This window comes from Scyliorhinus canicula, chromosome 17 (assembly GCF_902713615.1).
Source record: "Scyliorhinus canicula chromosome 17, sScyCan1.1, whole genome shotgun sequence".
Taxonomy (NCBI): Eukaryota; Metazoa; Chordata; class Chondrichthyes; order Carcharhiniformes; family Scyliorhinidae; genus Scyliorhinus; species Scyliorhinus canicula.
In genome coordinates, this window is record NC_052162.1 from 110,668,734 (window position 1) to 110,694,303 (window position 25,570).

Genomic DNA, 25,570 nt, shown 5'->3' on the forward strand with positions numbered 1-25,570 from the left:
GGCTGGTGAGGGTAGCTGTGTGGGGGTAGCTGTGTGGGGGTGGCTGTGTGGGTGTAGCTGTGTGGGGTGGCTGTGTGAGGGTGGCTGTGTGGGGTGGCTGTGTGGGGGTAGCTGTGTGGGGGTAGCTGTGTGGGGGTGGCTGTGTGAGGGTGGCTGTGTGGGGGCGGCTGTGTGGAGGTGGCTGTGTGGGGGTAGCTGTGTGGGGGTGGCTGTGTGGGGGTAGCAGTGTGGGGGTAGCTGTGTGGGGGTAGCTGTGTGGGGGTGGCTGTGTGAGGGTAGCTGTGTGGGGGTAGCTGTGTGGGGGTAGCTGTGTGGGGGTAGCTGTGTGAGGGTGGCTGTGTGGGGGCGGCTGTGTGGAGGTGGCTGTGTGGGGGTTGCTGTGTGGGGGTAGCTGTGTGAGGGTGGCTGTGTGAGGGTGGCTGTGTGAGGGTAGCTGTGTGGGGGTAGCTGTGTGGGAGGCTGTGTGGGGGTAGCTGTGTGGGGGTGGCTGTGTGGGTGTAGCTGTGTGGGGGTAGCTGTGTGAGGGTGGCTGTGTGGGGGCGGCTGTGTGGAGGTGGCTGTGTGGGGGTAGCTGTGTGGGGGTAGCTGTGTGGGGGTGGCTGTGTGAGGGTAGCTGTGTGAGGGTAGCTGTGTGTGGGTAGCTGTGTGGGGGTGGCTGTGTGAGGGTGGCTGTGTGGGGGTGGCTGTGTGGGGGTAGCTGTGTGGGGGTGGCTGTGAGGGGGGTGGCTGTGTGGGGGTGGCTGTGTGGGGGTTGCTGTGTGGGGGTAGCTGTGTGAGGGTGGCTGTGTGGGGGTAGCTGTGTGGGGGTAGCTGTGTGGGGGTTGCTGTGTGGGGGTAGCAGTGAGGGGGTGGCTGTGTGGGGGTGGCTGTGTGGGGGTAGCTGTGTGGGGGTGGCTGTGTGAGGGTGGCTGTGTGACGGGGTATCTGTGTGGGGGTAGCTGTGTGGGGGTAGCTGTGTGGGGGTAGCTGTGTGAGGGTGGCTGTGTGGGGGTGGCTGTGTGGGGGTGGCTGTGTGAGGGGGTGGCTGTGTGGGGGTGGCTGTGTGGGGGTGGCTGTGTGACGGGGTAGCAGTGTGGGGGTAGCTGTGTGGGGATAGCTGTGTGGGGGTAGCTGTGTGGGGGTTGCTGTGTGGGGGTAGCTGTGTGAGGGTAGCTGTGTGGGGGTAGCTGTGTCAGCTCTGTACTGACAGAGGTTATGGGGCGGGATTCTCTGGGTCAGAGAATCGCCGGGGGTCAGCAATAATCCGCCACCGCCGGCCGCCGAATTCTCCGGCCACCAAAAATCCCCCCAATGTGAATCGTGCCGCGGCTTCGGAGAATGGTGAGGTCCGGCACGACGCAATGGGCCCCGGGGCCGCCCGAATTCTCCGGCGCGCGATGGACCGTGCGGCCGCCCGTTTTAGGCCCGTCCTACCAGCGTAAATTAAGGTAGGTACTTACCGGTGGGACCCGACTTCGCGGGTGGCCTCCGGGGTCCTCGGTGGGGCGCGGGGGGACCTGGCCCCAGGGGGTGCCCCACGGTGGCCTGGCCCATGATTGGGGCCCACCGATCCGAGGGCGGGCTTGTGCCATGGGGGCACTCTATTCCTCCGCGTCGGCCACTGTAACAGTCTGCGATGGCCGATGCGGAGATTAACCCCCTGCGCATGCGCTAGGAACGCGCCAGCACATGCTGGTGGTCCCGCGCATGCGCCAACTCGCACCGGCCGCCATAGGCCCTTTGGCGCCGGTTGGCGTGGCGCCAAGCCCCTTCCGCACCGACCGGTGCAACGCAAACAACTCCAGTGCCGGCCTAGCTCTGAAGGTGTGGAGGATTCCGTATCTTCGGGTTGGCCCGATGCTGGAGTGGTTCACGCCACTCCTCGGCGCCGGAGTGGCCCGCCCCGACAGGTAGGGGAGAATGGGCCCATAAATTCTGAAGCAGTTATCCAGTGGGAACTGGTTTCAAGAAAAGTCTTCACTTCAGGAAGCTCTTTGCTTTCTGAATTTTCTTGGATTTCCAAAGCAGAGCAGAAGAATTTGAGGAATCATGTGGTGTATCTTTACTAAAGTGACAACAATTTTTGTCTTGGTTAAAATGACTGGGTTTTTAGCGTCAAAAGTTTATTCTGGAGCCTTGCCAAGTAGCTTACTTGTGTGTTCTGACCCTGTGGGGTTCTTTTTGGGTGCTTGGGAGGGGGATGGGAAGGGGGTGGTGGGGAGGTGGTTTCTGTCAGACTGTTATAACGTTTTGTAAATGCTTTAATGGGATGTGGGCATTGCTGACTGGGCCAGCATTTGTCACCCATCCCTAATTGCTCTTGAATTGAATGGCACGTTCGGCCACAAATTCACCAATCTCTGCGAGAAATAATTCCTCCTCATCTCAGTTCTAAATCTACCGCCTCTCAACCAATATCTGTGACCTCTCATTCTAGATTTGCCCACAATGGGGAACATTTGGTCTACATTTAGAACATAGAACAGTACAGCACAGAACAGGCCCTTCGGCCCTCAATGTTGTGCCGAGCCATGATCACCCTACTCAAACCCACGTATCCACCCTATACCCGTAGCCCAACAACTCCCCCCTTAACCTTACTTTTTTATTAGGACACTACGGGCAATTTAGCATGGCCAATCCACCTAACCCGCACATCTTTGGACTGTGGGAGGAAACCGGAGCACCCGGAGGAAACCCACGCACAGGGGAGGACGTGCAGACTCCACACAGACAGTGACCCAGCCGGGAATCGAACCTGGGACCCTGGAGCTGTGAAGCATTTATGCTAACCACCATGCTACCCTGCTGCCCCAAATTTACTTTATCAATCCCTATTAGTATTTTACATACCTCGATAAGATCCCATCTCATTCTTCTGAACTGCAAAGAATATAAGCCCAAACTGTTCAATCTCTCCTCATATGTCAACCCTTTCATACCCGGAATCAAACTGGTGAATCTCCTCTGAACTGCCTCCAATGCCACCCCTTCCTTCCTCAAATAAGGAGAGCAAAGCTGGACACAATACTCCAGATGTGGTCTCACCAACACCCTATACAATTGCAACACCTCTCTAATTTTACACTACAGCCTTTTTCCAATAAACGTGAACATTCCATTTGCCTATTTAATTATATTCTGTACCTGCATACCGACTTTCTCTGATTCATGAACAAAGACACTCAGATCCCTCGACCCAGATGCATTTTAAATCTGCTTTCCATTAGGTAATAATTTGCCTTTCTATTATTTGGGGACAAAATGGATAATCTCATACTTATCTGCATTAAACTCCATCTGCCAAATTTTGGCCCAATCTCCCAGCCTATCTATATCCTTCTGTGAAATCAGTATCTCCTCTTCACTGCCTGCTTTCCCACCTATTTTAGAATCATCCGCAAATGTTACACTCTGTCCTTGCTTGCAGATCATTTGTATACATTGTAAAGAGTTGAGGCCCGAGGACTGACCCCTGCGGCGCCCCGCTTGTTACAGTTCGCCAGCCAGAAAAGGTCCCACTTATCCTGACTCTCTGCTTTCTGTCAGTCAGCCACTCCACAATCCAATACCACTAGCCCACTGTCCTCCCCCTATATCGATGTGACTTTAATCTTGTGTGCTCAAGTCTTTTTCCTGGTAATAAACCTATTTGGATTTTTCAAATGCTGGATTTGTTTTTGGAATACTAAGGCCTGAATTTCCCCCCACCAGCTGGCACACTCGACAGACATGGAAGCAGATAGGAAACGCGGTCCTGGGCACGGTCAATCCCAGAACAGCGTTGGGAAAGTCTGAGCGCTGTCTGAGAAAGGACGGGAAGAGGGTGAGTGCTGAGAAAAGGGAGGCTTCAGAATTGAACATTTCTAATTTCCTCCCTCAGGGGTTTGGCTCGATGGGGGGCAGCCACTGAGGTGCTGTCTCCAAGAGTTGCTGACCCATGGAAAATAAATATCTCTGTTAAAACTATGCCACCAATGCCGAGAGAGCAGAATTAAACACAGTCCCCTGACACATTTATTTAATTTTATTTCCACCCCAGACGGTTCATCTCGGCCCTGGATCGAGGTTGAAGCTAACCCGTAAAAGCCCTGATCAATCGTCCCACCCGCATGCCAGAAACACAGGTGGGCCGCGTAGAACTGCAGTGAATAGCCCCTCAGTGGGCTAAATTTCCATCTTGATTGTAGGCGGACCCCGCTTCCAACTCTCGTGCGCACTGACCAAAATATTGCACGAGTGTGCAGCGATGTCGGGGACACGTGCCCAACATCTTTCTGCGTGATTTCACACACTTCGACATCAGGCGTGCACCATTCTGAGCAGCGTAAAATTCTGGCCTCTGTTTCTCGGATCAATGTGTAATTTTCCCTAATTTTCAAGATACCAATAAAAGGTTATGAAAAGGTTATGATCGGGACTTCCGGTGATGGCGGGCGGATGGCAGCCGCACACTGGAGGGCTCCCGCTCGGGAATAGGAATTTTGGAGTTTTAATGCCCGGTCCCGGGGGCAACGGATGCTGAAAAGGCTGTAAGAAGGCAAAGGGAGGAAAAATGTCCGAGTTTGGGAGAAAAACGCCGTAAAAAAGGGGTTAACGGAAGTCTTCCGGGGAGTGAAAAAGTCAGCGCAGGAACTGTAAGGAAACAGGAAGCTGGAGCACCAGGGGAGGCCGCATCGCTCACAGCAGAAGCAATGCCCAAGGTGATGACTGTGGAACTTGAAAAACAGTTCACAAAACACATGGAAGCAATGAAGAAGGAGATAGGGGCAGTATCGAAAGTGCTGGTGGAGGAAGCGATTGCCCCAGTGAGGGCGGCGGTATCGAGCACAGCGGCGGAGGTGCGGGAACAAGGTGAGACACTGAAGGAAGTGGAAGAGGCATTATTCCAGCACAGTGATCAACTCACCTCGATGGGGAAGGGGTTGAGGAGGGCGATAGAGACCAACAAGAGTCTGCGAGCCAAAATGGAAGACCTGGTGAACAGATCCAGGTGGCAGAATTTGAGGATCGTGGGCCTGCCCGAATGGGTGGAAGGCCCGAGTTTGCCATGATGTCGGTGAAGCTATTGGGGGAGGGGCAACGATCCCTCCCGATATGAGCTGGATCGGGCTCATCGGTCGTTGAGGCCTATACCAAAGGCGAGTGAGCCGCCAAGAGTAGTAACTCTGTGTTTCTATAGGTATAGCATGAAGGAGAAAGTCCTGTGCTGGGGAAAGCAGAAGTGGGTGGTGCAGTGGGCTGGAGCTGGTATACGCATATACCAGTGCTTTATGGTGGAGCTGGCGAGGAGGCGGGCTGCCTTCAGCCAGGTGAAGAAGGCATTGTACATCAACAAGGTGCAGTGCGGCATAGTATATCCAGCCAAGTTGAGGGTGACCTACCCAAGGACCCCAAGGACTTTTATTTTTGGACGGCGGAAGCAGCGGAGGAGTTTGCAAAGGCAGAAGGACTGTGGCAGAATTGAGAAATGGTTGTGTACCGATGTAGCCTCATGTAACTTTATTTTTTCACTGAATGTTGGTGTATGTACTAAATGGGTTGACGCTGTATATAGTTGGACTAGGGAAGAGATGGGCCTTTCATTTGCAATGATGGTTCTATGGGGCTTGGGTGGGTATCTGGGGGTTGTGTGCTGAAGGGGATTTCTTGGTTTTCCAAGGGGGCAGGAGACCCGGGCGACGGCCAGAGAACGGGAGTGAGGTGGGGGGAGGGGCTGCGGCCATTGGAGCCTGGTAGAACAGGTTTCGGTGAGTCTAGCCTGGGGGAAAGGTTGGGAGAAGGAACCGAGGTTGGGGGGGAAGAGTTTACAAGAGGAAATGGAGGAGAGGAGTCTGGGGGGGGGGGGGGTGTTTGGTGGGTTGTCTACCATTCATGGGTGTCATTCACGGTACTCTTTCGGGGATTGGATGACGTTGAATATTAGGGGGGGTGTTCCCTTTTTTTCCACCTTGGGAGGGTTTGTTTTATTTGATGCTTATATTGTCAGGTGGATCATTGTTTGGGGGGCGATGGGAGGGTGGGATTGTTGTTATTGATAAGGGGATTGACATTGTATTCATTACCGTTTACTGTTTGTTGGTCGGGTGCAAATTCTGAAGAAAATGTGAAAATGGAAATTGAAAATATTTATTAAAAAAAGGTTATGATCAGTCAGACAAGTTTCCCTCTGAGATCTGGTTTGCTCAGTGGGTAAAATCTGCTGTGGTTGTAACCATCTGAAAATCAAACTCAATTTGAATGTACTCAACAAATAGAACATAGAACAGTACTGCACAGAACAGGCCCTTCGGCCCTCGATGTTGTGCCGAGCAATGATCACCCTACTCAAACCCACGTATCCACCCTATACCCGTAACCCAACAACCCCCCCCCCCCCCCTAAACCTTAGTTATTAGGACACTACGGGCAATTTAGCATGGCCAATCCACCTAACCCGCACATCTTTGGACTGTGGGAGGAAACCGGAGCACCCGGAGGAAACCCACGCACACACGGGGAGGACGTGCAGACTCCGCACAGACAGTGACCCAGCCGGGAACCGAACCTGGGACCCTGGAGCTGTGAAGCATTTATGCTAACCACCATGCTACCGTGCTGCCCTTTATTTATTTATTTATTTATTGTTTTATATGTTTATTTTTTTCCCAGGGAGCTGCTCTGAAACCTTCCTGGATTGTTTTGATGCCGTATGATCACACTTGATGTCCAATGATCACTCTGAACACCAAATGATTGCTTCCACAAGTTTAACCAGCAGAGCTTGCATTCAAAACTCTCTGGAGTGGAGAATTCCCAAAAATTCGCAACCCTTCCGAGAGAAGAGGGGCGGGATTCTCTAATCCTGCGGCTAAGTGTTAGCGCCGTCGTAAATGCCGGAGCGTTTTATGACGGCGTCATCTGGCCTCTAGGATCAGTAATCCGCACAGGGTGCCAGCATGGCACTGGAGAGCCTCACGCTGCTCCAGCTGCCAATACGGGTGCCGCGGTTCCGAGCATGCACGCTATGGCTGGCGCGAGTTCGCACATGCGCATGGGTTGCCTTCTCCGTGCCGTCCCCGACGCACTGGCGAGAGCTACAGGGGCCCGGCGCGGAGGAACATAGGCCCCCACCAGGATAAGCGGGCCCGCCGATCAGTAAGCCCCGATCGTGGGCCAGGGCACCGTGGAGGCCCCCCCGGGTCGGATCCCCCCCCCCCCCCACCCCCACCAGACCGCCCCCGCAACATGAACGGCGACATCCCGTCGATTAGGACTATACGAGAACGGCGGCGGCAAGACTCGGCCTAACTGGGTGGGCACTCGGCCCACCGCGCGGGGAAAATTGCCGGGGGGGCTGCAACTGCGCTGGTGCCAATGGCGCCGATTCTCCAGTGACCGGAGAATCGGCAGACCGGCGTTGCGTGAATCGCGCCTCCCCCCGCCCCCCCCCCCCCCCCCGGCAATTCCCCAACCTGGCGCGGGGTCAGAGAATCCTGCCCCAGATTACACAACCATAAATTATTGTGCCTTTATTTCTGCGATAAGGGCTGGAATTCTCCGGCCTTTCGGATTGTCTGTTCTCGCCGTCAGCGTAACTCCGCCTGTGGGTTTCCTGACAGCGTGGGATGACTTCAGTGGGAAATCGCACTGACCAGCGGCAAGAAGAGAGGATCCCATCGCCAGCAAACAGTGTGCTGTTGAGAAACACGCTGCTGGGGCAGGAGAATCCAGCCCAAGGTTTTAGATTCCAGTGTTCTAGATTTCCCAGCCAGGGGGAAACAACCTCATTGTATCTACCCACCCCCCCAAACTCCTTCAGCGTCTTGCACAGCTCAATGAGATCATCTCTCATTCATTCCAAACTCCGTAGAGTATAGGCCTAGTTCACTGAACAATAAAGAGAGGAGAGGTGTGATGGTAATGCCATCGGACATGGTAGTGGGGTCACTTTAATTTTACGTTCTTTATTTTTTGTTCCTTGTTAACAATCCATTTTAATTTTTAACACCATTAAAGTGCTATAGGAATTCTATCCTTCTGAGGTCAGTATCTCTTCTCTCCTTACTTTCAAAATACAAAAGCAAAATAAGAGGTCGCTCATTTGAAATCGTGATGAGGCAAAAGAAAGCTTCCTCCGTGAGTCTTTGGAACTTTCTTCCTCAAACTCGGTGGGAGAAAAGTCTTTGAATATTTTTTCAGGGAGAGGTGGATAGATTCTTGATTAACAAGGGGGTGAAAGCTTATCAACAGGTAAGCGGGATTGTGGATTGGAGCTTACAATCAGATCAGCCATTATTGAATGGTGTGATAATGTTGGAATTTCAGATATATTGTACAGACTCAAAAACAGCTTCTTCCTCGCTGTTACCAGACTCCTAAACAATCTTCTTGTGGATGACCTCATTAACACTATACCCCTGTATGCTTCACCCGATGTTGATGTTTATGTAGTGACTATCTGGCAGGCTGGGTCCGCACGCGACTGGCGCCATGTGATAAGCGTGTTCGCCGCAGATCGGTGACTTGCTCATACACGGCCACAGACGCAGCCATTCTCCATCTGTATCTGCAGGTAAACATGGCGCAACTGCTAGCCCTCCACCGGGCGGCACATCAGTGTGGGGGCAGCGCAGACTCCTCCGGCCAGAACCACAAAATCGGAGAATCCAGCCCTTAGTTTCTATCAGGGTAGGTTAAAGGTTCGGAATCCTGCGGTGAGTAACCCAAAGCCTGTCCACCATCCACAAGGCACAAGTCAGGAGTGTAATGGAATACTCTCCACTTGCCTGGATGAGTGCAGCTCCAACAACATTCCACAAACTCGACGCCATCCAGGACAAAGCAACCCACTTGATTGCTCCTCCTGCCACAGACATTCAAACCCTCCATCAACAAGCAGCTGTTTGTGCCATCCACAAGATGCACTGCAGTAATTCACCAAGGTTCAGCACATTACAAACCTACGACCACTACAGTCTAAGACAAGAGCAGCAGATATCTGGACAGACCACCACCTGGAGGTTCCCCTCCACGTCATTCACCACCCTGACTTACAAATATATTGCCGTTCCTTCACTGTCGCTGGGGCAACATCCTGCAACTCCCTCCCTAACAGCACCGTAGGGGTACCTACACCACATGGACAGCAGAGGTTCAAGAAGACAACTGACCAGCACCTTCTGAAGGGGCTAATAGGGATTGGGTAACAAACGGTGGCCTAGCCAGTGATGTCCATATCCTGTGAAAATGCATTTAAAAATGTCCACAATAATTGTGATTATTAGCAGAAGGAAAGTTGGGCAGTCAGTGCGGAGGGGATTCGGGAGGGGTGGGGGTTGGGGGTGGGAAATGATGTGATTGAATCACTTTTTGGTGATTACTTCACCCTCACACTCCCTCTCCAGCTCCTTGTTGAGACCAAGTGACTTGAGAAACAAACTAAAATTCTGAGGAGAAGATGAAAAATGACTGTGCTGTGAATAGGACGGGAAACCACTTGTAGATTATCAATCTGGCTCACACAGTGTGGCTTACTTTTGTGTGCTAGAGGCTGCATACATTCACGTTAATGACCCTGCCCTTTGTAGACAAAAGCAACCTGTCCACGCTTTGCATCTTTTTAATGTAAACCAAAGCCCGGAGGACAGCCATTCCCTGGTTCATTCCCCAGGGCAATGCCTTGACCAATCAGGAGTCAGCCAGTCCAGCTTTGAATTTGAACAAAGCTGGGCAGCTGACTGCTCCGTGCTGGATTCTCCATGGCAACGCCGCCACCAATCAGAGTCCACTTGCCAACCAACCAGCACTCTCTTCTTGCGCCATATAAATTGTTGTTCCTTTTATACTTGGCATTGCCAGTGTCCTGATGAGTGCAAGATGAAAAGCTTTGACAGCCTCTCTCTTTTTTTCAGAAATGATCAAATCCTGCATCACCAGAGGTTTACGTTGCTCGAGTCGAGCACATACCTGACCCAGAAGCACCTAAAACCGGAAGAGAAAACATCAGGCATGCATCCCGGCTCACGGTGCACTCGCATGACATCTCGCTCTGCTCGCTTGTTAGAGTGAGAAGCGCGCCCCCAACAATCAAACAGGCAATTCAGCCCACTAAGGGGCCAATTGAACACAGTTTTATGTGGCTTGTCTGCATTTCCAGTTGGCAGGTGAGTCGATTGGCCAGGCAGCCTTTACGTTTTAGCTTCAACTTTGATCCAGGGCCGAATTAACTGTCCGAGGCCAAAATAAAATTAAACAAATGTGTCTGGGGACTGGGGTCTGTGTTTGATTCTGCTGTTCACGGCAAAGCTTTAACAGTGATATTTATTTTCTACAGGCCAGCAGTTCCCGGAGACGGTTCCACAGAGGCTGCCCCTCCACCCCCGGAGGGAGCACATCAGAAATGCTTTGCCCTGGGGAAGCATGTGGCGCAGTGGTTAGCACTGGATTGCAGCGCTGAGGACCCGGGTTCGAATCCCGTGTCTGGGTCATTGTCCATGTGGAGTTTGCAAATTCTCTCCGCGTCTGCATAGGTTTCATCCCTACAACCCAATGATTTGCAGGTTAGGTGGGTTGGCCACGCTCAATTGCCCCTTAATTGGAAAAAAGATAATTGGGTCCTCTAAACTTAAAAAAAAGAAACGCTGAGCCCCACGCATTCCCTGTTCCTAGCGCCCGCCCTCTTCCTCCCCTCCCCGCCGGCAGCGCTCAGCCTTTCCCAGTGCGTGGTTCACACTAACTGTCCATTAATTGGCCAGCCAGCATGATATCGCGTCTGGGATCGATTCGTTTCGCATCCCGCTTCCAGGCCCGTTGACGGGCACATGCCCGACAGCCGAAAAATCCAGGCCCACTGATCTTTGTGCCGTGATTCCAAGGGAACATACCCCAATACCGTTTCCATGGAAACTGCAAAGAGTTCCCTCGCCTCACGGTCCAATCTCTCACCTGGATGGCAATCGGCATTAGACGGTTCTGTTTGTCGAGATACAGGAGACAGATGGGCGCTGCCAGGTACTGCTGGACACCCTTAATGACATTGGCGACAATCCCGTCCAACATCTTGTAGTCTGCAATGAAGATATTTCCATTCTGTAATGGGGGGGCAAAGAGAGAAGATTGTAAACATCAGATTGTGGCGGGTTGGGAGGAGAGTGTGAGGTGTATTCGATTAACAGAATGCTAATGAAGTTCACATCAGCTCCTGGTGGATTTTCTGACCGCCATTAGGGGCACCATCCCTCATGCTGCCGTGAAACCAATTTCTGTGCCTCCCACCATTACCCCCCCTCACATCCCACGGAAGGAAAAGTTTTTACAAAAGTCAGCTTTCCTCCTCTTCATGTTTTGACAAGATTAATGTGCCTCACATTTGACATTTAACCCCCACTGTCCAGGTTTACTGAGCTAAACGGAGGCTGAAACAGCTGGGCTGAGAAAGGTAAATCTTTTTCCAGCGCTGCTTGTGGGCCAGGAGGAATTTCCCTGACTCTTATTCCACCACCTCCCCCGCACACCAGCCCCTGCCCACCCCACCGCCAACTGACCCAAGAGAACTTGGGTCGGCACGGCAACACAGTGGTTAGCACGGCTGCCACACAGCACCAGGTGGCCGGGTTCAATTCCAGTCTTGGGCGAGTGTGTGTGGAGTTGCACTCTCTCCGCTTGTCTGCATGGGTTTCCTCCAGGTGCTTCGGTTTCCTCCCACAGTCCCCAGATGTGCAGGTTAGGTGGGGTTACAGGGAAAGGGCCGGGCACTGGGCCTGAGTGGGATGATCTTTCAGAGGTTCGGTCCAGACTCGATGGGGTAAATGGCCACCTTCTGCACTGTAGAGATTCTATGATTCTAACTGACTTTTCCCCACTGTGAACCCAGATACTTCGCAACATCAACATGTCACCAAAGTACTGGCCGTCCCGCGAACTGACCCACTCCCCTCCCTGAACCTGCAATCATTGAACCTCCCCCAGTCTGCATGTCGGTCAATGTCCGAAACCAGTGTTGATGTAGGAGATAATTAGATTGATTGGAGGATTCAGGAAATCTCCTTCCCATCACCTTTGCCCCACCATGAGCGCCTTGACCTTGAATCTATGATTCTATGACCTCCCTTCAGAGGTGGTCTGTTCCACAGAATCTCTACAGTGTAGAAGGAGGCCAGTCAGCCAATTGAATCTGCACTGACACTCTGAAAGAGTACCCTACCGAGGCCCACATCCCATGTTATCCCCGTATATCCTAACCAGTGTGTGTAACCTACACATCTTTGGATACTAAGGGGCAATTTAGCATGGCCAATCCACCCAACCTGCACATTTTTGGACTTTGGGAGGAAACCAGAGCACCCGGAGGAAAGCCACGGGGAGAAAGTGAAAACTCCACACAGGCGTCACCCAAGGCCAGAATTAAACCTGTGAGGCCGCCGTGCCACCATGTGTGGGGTTGGGTGGGAGTAGGGTGGGGGATGGGTGAGGTGAGAGCCCCATAGCATTTTGTTTCTTTTGGAAGAATATCAAATGCAACCAACAGAGGAGAAGTAGTTGTTTGGTCGTACAGAACTGGAGTACGTATTGCTGAAAAAGGAGAGGGATTGTCAAAACTTTTCATCTTGCACTCATCAAAGCAGATTGGCAAGAACACCAAGTTGTCAAGGGAACAACAATTTGTACAGCAGGAGAAGCGAGTGCTGACTGGTTGGCAAAAGACTCTGAACCTGATTCAATCTGATTATTTTAGTTTTAAAATTATCCAAGGGATGTGAGCATAGCTGGCTCAGCCAGCATTTATTGCCCATCCCTAATTGCCCTCGAGTAGGTGGGGGTGAGTTGCCGTCGTCAAACGTTGGCTTTCTCACAGTTTGGTACATCTGATTTTGTTGCTCAGAGTTAACCACGTTGTTGAGGATCTTGGGGCACATGTAGGCCAGGCTGGGGTAAGGACGATAGATTTCCTTCGCTAAAGATACATTTGTGAACCAGATGGGAATTTTACAACAATTGACAATGGCTCCATGGTCATCATTCCACATTTTAATTTTAGATTTTACTTTTGAATGATTGAATTCAATTTCTACCATCTGCCATGATGGGTTTTGAAACTGGGCACCAGTGGAGCACATTGGGCCTCTGGTTTACCAGCCTAGTGACAATACTCAATCGGAGTCCACTTGCCAACCAGTCAACAGAAGGAATCCCTTCTCATAGATTATCATAGAATTTACAGTGCAGAAGGAGGCCATTCGGTCCATCGAGTCTGCACTGGCTCTTGGAAAGAGCACCCTACCCAAGGTCAACACCTCCACCCTATCCCCATAACCCAGTAACCCCACCCAACACTAAGGGCAATTTTGGACAGTAAGGGCAATTTATCATGGCCAATCCACCTAACCTGCACATCTTTAGACTGTGGGAGGAAACCGGAGCACCCGGAGGAAACCCACGCACACACACGGAGGATGTGCAGACTCCGCACAGACAGTGACCCAAGCCGGAATCGAACCTGGGACCCTGGAGCTGTGAAGCAATTGTGCTATCCGCAATGCTACTGTACTGCCCGCTAATAAAAAAAAAAATTTTCTCATGCAATATAAATTGTTGTGGGCTTTGCACTTTTGTATTCTTGTGAATTAACCTGATGAGTGCAGAATGGAATGCTTCAACAAAACAATGTCTCTTTCTTTTTCTCAACAAGACCCAAGGGGAACAAGGCTGATGCAGCTTCTACAGGTACCCCAACAGAGGTAACATCCTCCAAGAAACACGGAGAATGAACGAGTTACTCCACTTGTTTCTCACCGGCATCTCATCACCCCTTATGCCTCAGGTCGAACTTCAGGCCCGCAAAGGACAAAGTTTAAAGTTGCGAAGGTACCTTGATTTCCTGTTGCAGCTTGGACTTCCCAAGAGATGCCTGGACCATGGTGTCCGTCACGGGAAAATTCTTCGGGATCTTTTCACATTTCCGCACCAGAACTGGGTTGCAGCCGTTCAGGAACTGGTATCCGAAAAACCAGTCTTCCTTCCAGTGATCCTTGGCAAATACTGGGAGGGGTAGTGATGGGGGGGGGGGGGGGGGGGGGGGGGGGGGGGACGGTTTGGAAAAGACATAGAACAAAATGAACACCCAGGAAGCTAAAATGGAGCACTTTACCAACGATCTAAAGCCAACATTAGATAATGTAAGAGTGTGGACAATTCCTGGTCATTGTAGAGGAATTACACATTATTGGCCAATGCAGGATAGACTGCCAGGGAACATCAGTAGGTTTGGGCTGACAAGTGGAAAATAACATTTGTGCCACAAAAGTACCAGGCAATGATGATCTCCAACAGAAAAGGATCTAACCATCGCCCCTTGACATTCAATGGCATTACCATTGCTCAACCCACCACTGTCAACATCCTGGGGGTTACCATTGACCAGAAACTGAACTGGACTAGCATTCGCAACAATCTTTAGCAAGAAGTGCCGAGTGGATAATCCATCTCCGTCTCCTCCGGAGGTCCCCAGGATCACAGATGTCGGTCTTCAGCCAATACGATTCACTCCATGTGATATCAAGAAACGGCTATGGGCCCTCACGACATCCCAGCAATAGTAGGGGAGGCGGTGGCATAGTGGTATTGACGCTGGACTAGTAATCCAGAGACCCAGGTTCAAATTCCACCACGGCAGGTGATGGAATTTAAACTCAATACAAAACTATCTGAAATTAATTGTTGTATACCTTGTTGTAAAAACCCATCTGCCATCCTTATCTGGTTTGACCTACATGTGACTCCAGACCCACAACAATAATCTGGTTAAGTCCTAAATGACCTACTCCTTTGTATTCAACCCCTACGAAAACACAAAAAAGGAATGAAACTGGACGGACCACGAGGCACCAACAATGGCAAACCCAGCCCCGTCGACCCTGCCAAAGTTGGGAGAGCTGTTTCACATAGGTGCTGGGACCCCAGCTATTCACAAAAACATTAATGATTTAGATGAGGGAACAAATTGTAATATCTCCAAATGGCACAAAACTGGGTGGGAGGGTGAGCTGTGAGGAGGATGGAGAGATCCTTCAGTGATTTGGACAAGCTGAATGAATGGGCAAATGCATGGCAGATACAGTGTAATGTGAATAAATGCGAGGTTATTCACTTTGGTAGCAAAAACAGGAAATCAGATTATTATCTGAATAGCTATAGATTGAGAGAGGGGAAAGTGCAATGAGACCTGTGTGCCCTCTTACACCAGTCACTGAAGGTAAGCATGCAGGTACTGCAGGCGGTAAAAAGGCAAATGGTATGCTGGCCTTCAGATTTTTATTCGTTCACATGATGTAGGGTGTCGGTGTCGCTGGCTGGGCCAGCATTTATTGCCCATGCCTTACGGCACTTAAGAGTCAACCACATTGCTGTGGATCTGGAGTCACATGTCGGCCAGACCGAAAGGACATTAGTGAACCAGATGGGTTTTTACGACAATCGACAATGGTTTCATGGTCACCTTTTAGACTTTTAATTCCAGTTTTTTATTGAATTCAAATTTCACCATCTGCCATGCGGGATTCAAACCTGGGCCTCCAGATCATGACTCTGGGTTTCTGGATTACTAGTCCAACGACAATACCACTGTGTCACTGCCACTGAGAAGATGTGAGTATAGGAACAGGGACAATTATACAGGGCCTTGGTGAGGCCATAACTGGAATACCCGTGTGTAGTTTTGATCTCCTTATCTGTGGAAAGATGTCCTTGTCATAGAGGGAGTAGAGAAGGTTTACCAGACTGATTCCTGGGGTGGCAGGACTGATGTATGAGGAGAGATTGAGTCGGTTAGGATTGTATTTGCTGTAGTTCAGAAGAATGAGGGGTGGGATTTCACAGAAACCTGTAAACTTCTAACAGAACTAGACAGGGTAGATGCAGGAAGGATGTTCCCGATGGTGGGTGTGTTCAGAACAGGTGTCACAGTCTGTGGATACGGGTAGTCCATTTAGGACAGAGATGAGGAGAAATTTCTTCACCCAAAGAGTGGCAGGCCTGTGGAATTCATTACCACAGAAAGCAGTTAAAGCTGGATGTGGGGTTGCTAGCGAACGAGGCGGTCTGTGGGCGGGTTAACAAGTCCATCCAGAACTACCTAGAAACAAATGATACGGGTGAGGTATTTGCAGCGACGGTCTGGGAAGCTTTGAAGGCAGTGGTCAGAGGGGAATTAATCGCGATAAGGGCCCACAGAGAAAAGGTGGAATGAATATGGGGAAAAGGCAAGCAGAATGTAGGTGCACCAGCTCAGGAAAAGAGTGGGGACCAGGGAGATAGGTGAAGTTAAGAGTAGAGACGGTAATACTGTCCTGGACCCAGCGGGGATGAACGAGGTGTTTAAGGACTTTTATAATAAATTATATGAGTCGGAACCTCTGGCTGGGGTGGAGGGGATTAGGCAATTTCTGCATCAGTTGAGGTTACCAAGGGTGGAGGAGGACCTGATGGAGGGGCTGGGAGCCCCAATTGAGATTGAGGAAATAATCAAGGGGCTGGAGGGCATGCAGTCGGGAAAGGCCCCGGGGGCCTGACGGCTTCCCGGTGGAATTCTACAAGAAGTTTTCAGAGATATTGAGCCCACTGCTGGTGAGGACATTTAATGAAGCAAGAGAGAAGGGAGTCCTCCCCCAACGTTGTTGCAGGCCTCGATTTCATTGATCCTGAAACGGGAGTAGGATCCGGAGCAATGCCGGTCATACAGGCCTATTTAGAACATATACATAGAACAGTACAGCACAGAACAGGCCCTTCGGCCTTCGATGTTGTGCTGAGCAATGATCACCCTACTCAAACTCACGGATCCACCCTATACCCGTAACCCAACAACAACCCCCCCCCCCCCCTTAACCTTACTTTTTAGGAAACTACGGGCAATTTAGCATAGCCAATCCACCTAACCTGCACATCTTTGGACTGTGGGAGGAAACCGGAGCACCCGGAGGAAACCCACGCACACACGGGGAGGACGTGCAGACTCCGCACAGACAGTGACCCAGCCGGGAACCGAACCTAGGACCCTGGAACTGTGAAGCATTTATGCTAACCACCATGCTACCGTGCTGCCCATCTACTGAATGTGGATGCCAAACTGCTGGCTAAGATACTGGCCACAAGGATAGAGGACTTTGTCCCGGGAGTGATAGGGGAAGACCAGACAGTATTTGTTAAGGGCAGGCAACTCAAGGCCAATGTTCGAAGGCTTCTAAATGTTATTATGGTGCCCTCAGAAGGAGAGGAGGCGGTGGTGGTGATGGATGTGGAGAAAGCTTTTGATCGGGTGGAGTGGAATCACCTGTGGGAGGCGCTGGGAAGGTTTGGGTTTGGTGAGGGCTTTATTGACTGGGTGCGGTTGCTCTATCAGGTACCAGTAGAGCGTGTGCGCACGAACCGGCTGAGGTCGGGGTATTTTGAACTACACCGAGGGATGAGGCAAGGGTGCCCCCTCTCCCCGTTACTGTTTGCTCTGGCCAGACAGCCATTGGTGATGGCTTTAAAAGCCTCGAAGAATTGGAAAGGGCTGGTTCGTGGGGGCGGGGGGTGGAGCACCACATCAAGCTCTACGCAGATGACCTGCTCTTGTACATTTCGGACCCGTTGGAGGGGATGGGGGGAGTTACGTGAATCTTGAGGGAATTTGGCAATTGTTTGGTGTATAATTTGAACATGGGGAAAAGCAAGATGTTTGCGATCTAGGCAAGAGGGCAGGAGAAGAGACAAGAGACTTAGAATGGTAGGGAAGAGCTTTCGATATCTGGTAATCTAGGTGGCCCGGAAACGGGAAGTACAACACAAGTTACAACTATCCCGGTTAGTAGAACAAATGGAAGGGGACTTTAAGAGATGGGACATGCTCCTGCTATCACTGGCAGGAGGGTACAGGCCGTGAAAATGACGGTCCTCCCCAGATTTCTGTTTGTCTTTCAGTGCCTCCCCATCTTCATCCCTAAGGCCTTTTTCAAGCGGGTGAATAAAATTATTTTGGGCTTTGTGTGGGAGGGTAAAGCCCCGCAAGTGAAGAAAGTGTTGCTGGAGCGCAGTCGGGGAGGGTCGGTTGGCGCTACCGAACTCCTGCAATTACTACTGGGCGGATCATCTAGCCATGATTAGGAAGTGGGTAGTGGGGGAGGGGTCGGCATGGGAGCGGATGGAGGCGGCGTCATTTAAAGACACCAGTCTGGGAGCATTGGTAACGACACCTCTGCTGTTCTCGCCAGCCCGATACTCCACAAGTCCGGTGGGTAGTGACGGCTCTGAGGATCTGGGGGCAGTGGAAGAGATATAAGAGAGTGGAGGGAGCATCGGTTTGGACCCCGATTTATAACAACCACAGGTTTGTACAGGGTAGGCTAGCTGGCGGTTTCCGGAGGTGGCAGAGGGCAGGAATCAGAAGCATGGGGGATCTTTCCCAGCTTGAAAGCTTTGGAAGATAAATTTAAATTGCCAGCCGGGAATGGTTTTAGGTATTTGCAGGTGCGAGACTTCCTGAGAAAGCAGATGCCGGCCTTTCTGCTGCGGCCGCCACGGGTGATACAGGACAGAGTAGTTTCTGGTACCTGGGTGGGAGAGGGGAAGGTATCGGATATTTACCAGGAATTTCGGAGGTGGAGGAAACTCCACTGGAGGAGCTTAAGGGCAAGTGGGAGGACGAGCTAGGAGGAGAGATAGAGGCGGGTCTATGGACGGATGCCCTGAGCAGAGTTAATACCTCCTCAACGTGCGCCAGGCTTAGCCTGATACAGTTTAAGGTGATCCACCGGGCACACATGACAGTGGCGAGGAAGCGCAGGTCTTTTGGGGTAGAGGACAGGTGTGCGAGGTGCGCGGGAGGCCCAGCAAATCATGTCCACATGTTTTGGGCATGCCCGAAGCTGAAGAGGGTTTTGGCAGGGTTTTGCTAAGGCAATGTCCATGGTGCTAAAAACACAGCTGGTGCCGAGTCCGGAGGTAGTGATCTTTGGAGTGTCGGAAGAGCCGGGAGTTCAGGGGTGAAAGAGGCTGACGTCTTGGCCTTTGACTCCCTGGTAGCCCGGAGACGGATCTTATTAATGTGGAGGGTCTTGAAGCCCCCAAGTGTAGAGCCCTGGTTTAGTGACATGGCTGAGTTTCTCAGTCTTGAGCAAATAAAGTTTGCCTTAAGAGGATCAATGTTAGGGTTCTCCCGGAGGTAACAGTCGTTCGTTGACTTTCTCAGAGAAAATTAAAAATGTCAGCAGATGCAGTATTCCAAGGGTGGAGGGGGGGGGGGGGGGGGGGGGGGGGGGGGGGGATTTTTGATGTATGGTTGAGGTGTGTGAAGATTGAGGGGGGGGGAGATGTTTATTTCACCATGTTGATGTCATATGTCATTGTTACTGTTATAAAATTTTTCAAATACCTTAATAAATTATTATTTTTAAAAATACCACTACGTCACTGCCTCTCCTGAAAATGCAAGACTCTGTTCTGGTGAAACGATTGTCAATTGTCATCAAAATGAAAAATCCCATCTGGCTCACTAATTTTCGCTTTAGGGAAGGAAATCTGTCATCGTTACCCCGGTCTGGCCTACATGTGACTCCAGACACCCAACACCACAGTGTGGTCGAATCTTAACTGCCCGTCTGAAATGGCCCTCGCGAGCTGCTCAGATCGAGGGGCAATTAGGGATGGGCAGCAAATGTTAGCCCAGCCGGCAAAGCCTGCGGGAGAATAAAAGGAAAACGGACGGGCCTGGGCAATGACTGGGACAGGTCGGAACTGGTCTTGTTCACCATGAAGATGGAATGCCGGTCAAGCCCAGTATCAGTCTTTTCCCAATTTTACTGGCCTTCCTTCCGGGAGAAAGGATAAAATAGGGAACTTACATTGTTCTGAGCTCAGAGACCCGCAGTCTCCTCAACTGAGAACAAGATAGTGGGCGGGATTCTCAGATCCTGAGGCTAAGTGTTGGCGCAGTCGTAAACGCTGTCAGGAAACATGGCCTCGGGATCAGCAATTCTGGCCCCTACAGGGGGCCAGTATGGCACTGCAGCGGCCCACGCTGCTCCAGCTGTTGATCCCGGCATCACCTGGGCACTGCGGGGTCCGCGCATGCGCAGTGGCACTGGTGCTATTGCGCGCATGCACAGTGGCTCCCTTCTCCGCGCCGGCCCAGATGCAACATGGTGGGGCCGGCGTGGAAGAAAGGAGGCCCCCAGCCCGAGAGGCCGGCCCGCTGATCGGTGGGATCTAATCGTGGGCCAGGCCACAGCGGAGGCCCCCCCCCGGGGTCGGACCCCGCCCACAGGCCGCCCCGGACCCTTCCACGCCGACATCCCGCTGGGTAAGACCAGATTAGAACAGCGCTGGTGAGACTAGGGTTTTTTGGGACGATCTCTTGGTCATCCCGGGCATAGAATCGCGTCCCGGCGTTGGGGCGGTGTGGCCCGATTCGCGCCGGTCACAGCGAGTCTCCGGCGCAGTCCCAGGCCGAGAGAATCCCGCCGACAGTTCTTCATGTCAAAGGTCTCAGGACTCAGGCTAGCCAAATAGGACAGGTGGCAATGATTGCGCAGTTAGAAACCCCAATAAGGGGTCTGCAGAGGGTTGGCAGAAGCCAATGAGAAATCTTTCAAAGTGGTGTCGTGTCAGACTGCAAATCACTCCTCAGCCCCCGGCGCCATCAGCTCCCCATTACCTGCAACTTGACTCTCAACACCTTGGAAGATTTGATTGAAGTCCTCTGTGGAGGTCCAGGAATCCTGAAACATGCACGTGAACTTCTTGACAAAGAGATCGATAAAGCTGCGGAAACACAGCACACAGGAACCGGTTAGCACTTCAGCCTCGATCTTTAACACTGACTGAATCCCTTCTGCTCGAACACTGAAGACTGTGACCTGAAGGTGGAAAGCTGGGGCGGGGGAGGGAAGTCATTGTGCTTGGGGAATTGTGAGGAAGGTTCGATATCTCAAGATATTTCAGCCACTTAACACTTCAGTTAGGGGTTGTGTGGACGTGGGAACATCGGATAAGGAGCAAGAGTGGGCCACTCGGCCCTCAAACCTGCTCCATCATTCAATAAGTTCACAGCTGATCTGATTGTAACCTCAACTCCACATTTCCGCCAACCTCTTGATAATCTTTCACCCCCTTTTGCCCATCGAGAATCTAAGAAAAACGCAAATTACTGCAGATGCTGGAATCTGAAATAAAAACAGAAAATGTTGGCCAATCTCAGGAGGTCTGACAGCATCTGGAGGGAGCTAATGTTTTGAGTCTGGACGACAGTCTGTTCTGGCGAAGAGCCAACCAGACTCGAGACATTAGTTCACTTCTCTCTCCACGGATGCTGTCAGACCGGCTGAGATTATCCGACATTTTCTGTTTTGGTTACCAAGGCCAGAATAGTCCGGCCGTTAGAATTCTCAGTTGCCACCAGAAGTGCACCCCTGTCCCTGTGAGTTTCCTGGCAGCGTGGGGTGGTTTCAATGGGGATTTCCATTGACAAGTGGCAGAAGCGGAGAACCCGCCGCCAGTGAGCATCACACCGCTTCCTGCCCCCAAGAAACTAGCGGGAGACCACAGAATCCCGGCCCAAGAATCTATCAAGCTCAGCCTTTAAAAATGATGAAATACACTAACCTTTGAGATAAAGAGTTCCAGTGACTCAAGACCATGTTAAATGAGCGATCCCCTTATTAATATTCATCCTCTCCTCATCCACCCGGTCAACAGACCCATCGGGATCTTAATGATTTCAATTTAGTCACCTCTTATACTTCTACTCAGGGAAAGATTTGCAACGAAACACACTGCGCTATGGCATCAGACCCAGAATTACATGGCGTGGTGGGCGCGATAGCCAAATGACGGGTGAATTCTGACCTATTGGAAGTGGCGGCTTTCAGCTGAGATGGTTACACTGTCTGCTCTGTCTCCCTTTCAAAAGTTTGAATCTGAAGAAAGAGTGAGCAGGATGCGATTCATAACAGCGGCAGGGCCGAGATTCGCCGTGCTCCTCGCGAATCCACAATCAGTTAGTTGAGCCGCAGACCACGCTCTCCAGCGAGAATCACACTCAAACCTCTGCTCCCGCCCAGCAGAACTGGACTCCCGGGCAGACAAGCCAACCCTCTTGGAATTCGATACATTCCAAAGGATTCGAGAGAATAAATGAAGCTTTTAAATATTTCCTGGTGGATTCTGAAAAGCAATAATCTTCCCAGCGGCAGACATACAGTTATAGAATCATAAATTTACAGTGCAGAAGGAGGCCATTCAGCCCATCGAGTCTGCACTGGCCCCTGAAAGAGCATCCTCCTTAAGCCCATGCCTCCATCCTGTCCCCGTAACCCAGTAACCCCATTTATCCTTTTGGACACTAAGGTGCAATTTAGCATGGCCAATCCACCTAACCTGCACATCCTTAGACTGTGGGAGGAAACCGGAACACCCAGAGGAAACCCGAGCAGATATGGGCAGAAAGTGCAAACTCCACACAGGCAGTCACCCAAGGCTGGAATTGAACCCGGAGCCCTGGTGCTGAGATGCAGCAGTGCTAACCACTGTGCCACCATACCATTAGTGGGGTTCTGCATCCAGTTTGAGATTAGAAATACCCCCGCCTCCACCCCGACATCCCCATGGTCTCCACCAACTCCTGCCTCCCAACCTCCCCCCCCCTCCCCAACAGAACACAAAACTATGGGACATTGGCTATTTCGCCAGCCCTTTCACAGCGACATAAACATTCCTGCACACTTTCATATCATCTTTGGTTCATGCCACCCAATCAAAAACGTCTATTCACGGGAAGTATTGTAAACTGAGAGGAGGACAGTTTCCAACTTCAAAAGGCCGTAGACAAACTTGGTGGAGTGGGCTGACAGATGGCAGATGACACTGAGTGGAGAGAAGCGTGAGGTGGTGCATTTCGGCAGGAAGAACATGGAGAGACAATTTAACATAAGGGCTACAATTCTGAAGGGGGTGAAGGAGAAGAGGGACCTGATCATTGAAGGTGGTGAACAGGTCGGGAGGCCTTGGCCTTGTGGTATTGTCGCTGGACGGGTAATCCAGAGACCCAGGGTAATGATCGAATCCCACTACGGCAGAAGGTGAAATTCAAACTCAATAAATTATCTGGAATTGAAAGTTTAATGATGACCATGAAACCATTGTCCATTGTCAATTGTTGTAAAACCCATCTGGTTCACCAATGTTCTTTAGAGAAAGGAATCTGCTGTCCTTATCATGTGATACAAAAACACGAAAGAGGAATGCAACCAAACGGACCACATGGCATCAACCCAGGCACTAGAAATGACAACGACAAACCCAGCCGTGTCGTCCCTGCAAAGTTCTCCTTACTAACATCTGAGGCTTGTGCCGAAGTTGGGAGAGCTGTCTCACAGACTAGTCAAGCAACAGCCTGACAAATGGGCGGCACGGTAGCGCAGTAGTTAGCACTGTTGCTTCACAGTACCAGGGACCTGGGTTCGTTTCCCGCTTGGGTCACTGTCTGTGTGGAGTCTGCACGTTCTCACCGTGTCCACGCGGGTTTCCCCCGGATGCTCCAGTTTCCTCCCACAGGTCCTGCAGCAGGGTAGCAGGGGCAGCAGGGTAGCATGGTGGTTAGCATAACTGCTTCACAGCTCCAGGGTCCCAGGTTCGATTCCTGGCTGGGTCACTGTCTGTGTGGAGTCTGCACGTCCTCCCCCTGTGTGCATGGGTTTCCTCCGGGTGCTCCGGTTTCCTCCCACAGTCCAAAGATGTGCGGGTTAGGTGGATTGGCCGTGCTAAATTGCCCGTTGTGTCCTAATAAAAGTAAGGTTAAGGGGGGGGTTGTTGGGTTACGGGTATAGGGTGGATACGTGGGTTTGAGTAGGGTGATCATGGCTCGGCACAACATTGAGGGCCGAAGGGCCTGTTCTGTGCTGTACTGTTCTATGTTCTATGTGCTGTTAGGTGAATTGGACATAACTTCATTGCAGTGTTAATGTGACCCTACTTGTGACACTAGTAAAGATTATTATTATTAGACATCCTCACAGAATCATACCTTACAGACAATGTCCCAGACACCACTATCACCATTCCTGGGTAAGTCCTGTCTCACCGGCAGGACAGGCCCAGCAGAGGTGGTGGCATAGTGGGATACAGTCCGGAGGGTATTGCCCTGGGAGCCCTCAACATCGACTCTGGTCTCAATGAAGTCTAATGGCTTCAGGTTAAACATGGGCAAGGACACCTCTTGCTGATTACCACGTACCGACCAGCATCAGCTAATGAATCAGTACTCCTCCATGTTGAGCACCACTTGGAGGAAACACTGACGGTGGCAAGGGCGCAGAATATGCTCTGGGTAGGGGACTTCTATGTCCATCACCAAGTGTGGCTCGGTAGTACCAAGCTGGCCACATCCTAAAGGACGTGGCTGCTCAACTGGGACTGCAGCAGGTGGTGAGGGAGCCAACAAGTGGGAAAAACATACTTGACCTCATCCCCACCAAACTGCCTGCTGCAGAAGTGAGCACCGCACAGTCCCTGTGGAGACAAAGCCCATCTTCACATTGAGGATATTTTCCATTGTATTGTGTAGCACTACCACCATGCTAAATGGGATAGACTTTAAGCACATCTAGCAACTCAAGACTAGGTGGAGGGGGTCCACCACCTGTACTCTATCGCGGCACCACGGGTAGCGCCCATTCAGGTGATGGTCTGGATCAATAGTTTCTCTGTACAGATGGAGCTCGATACCGGGGCCGTGGTCTCAGTAATCAGCTGCCACGCTTACAAATGAATCCACTCGGGCATCCGAGCATTGCGGGACACTGGCGCACTGCTGACAACTTACATGGGAGAGCCTTTGGTGATCGCGGGCACCTCGGAGGTCCCCGTGGAATATGGGCCACAATCAGCAAATCTACCATTGGTGGTAATGAATAGTTCGGGAGCCAGTTATCTCGGGCAGGATCGACTGAAAGATCTTTTTTGGATTGGCATCAAGTGTACCCCACGTTCCTCAACGGGCCAGACATGGTATTGGCGCATTTTCCGAGTTTTTTTTCGAGAAGGACCCAGAACTATCCAAGGAGCCTCAGCCAAGATTTCAGTGCGCCCCAAGGTCCAGTCACAGTATTTTCCGGCCATTCCTGTCCCTATGCGCTGAAGGCAGAGGTGCATACAGAATTAGACTGCTTGGAGCAGTTCGGGATCGTCTGCCCGTTGTAATTTGCAGATTGGGCTGCGACAGTTGTGCCAATGATGAAGCCTGACTGCTTTGTCCATCTCTGCGGAGATTATAAGATGACGATTAATCAAGCATCCCGTTTAGCCTGCTACCCAGTGCCCAGGATTGAGGATCTGTACGCTCGGCTCAGCGGAGGGCATCCCTTCACCAAGCTCGAAATGAGCCACGTGTATCTACAATTTGTTTTGGATCCAACTTCAAAGAAATACGTGACCATCAACACACACAGGGGATGGTACGAGTACACTAGGTTTCCTTTTGAAGTTTCCTCAGCATGTGCCATATTTCAGCTAGTAATGGCTAATAATCTCCGAGGGTTCATAGAATTAGGTTCATTGAATTTACAGTGCAGAAGGAGGC

At 51.3% G+C, this 25,570-nt stretch overlaps 1 protein-coding gene across 1 annotated transcript in view; it reads right to left on the bottom strand.

Moving 5' to 3' along the window:
• Positions 1–25,570, bottom strand: part of LOC119951517 (polyunsaturated fatty acid 5-lipoxygenase-like) — a 90,667-nt gene that overhangs the window by 19,369 nt on the left and 45,728 nt on the right. The window contains exons 6-9 of the mRNA XM_038774720.1: positions 20,651–20,757; positions 13,829–13,998; positions 10,906–11,049; positions 9,814–9,942 (exon numbers count right to left, since the gene is read on the bottom strand). Coding sequence (XP_038630648.1) covers positions 9,814–9,942; positions 10,906–11,049; positions 13,829–13,998; positions 20,651–20,757 — 550 coding nt within the window. The remainder of the gene's footprint in view (positions 1–9,813; positions 9,943–10,905; positions 11,050–13,828; positions 13,999–20,650; positions 20,758–25,570) is intronic.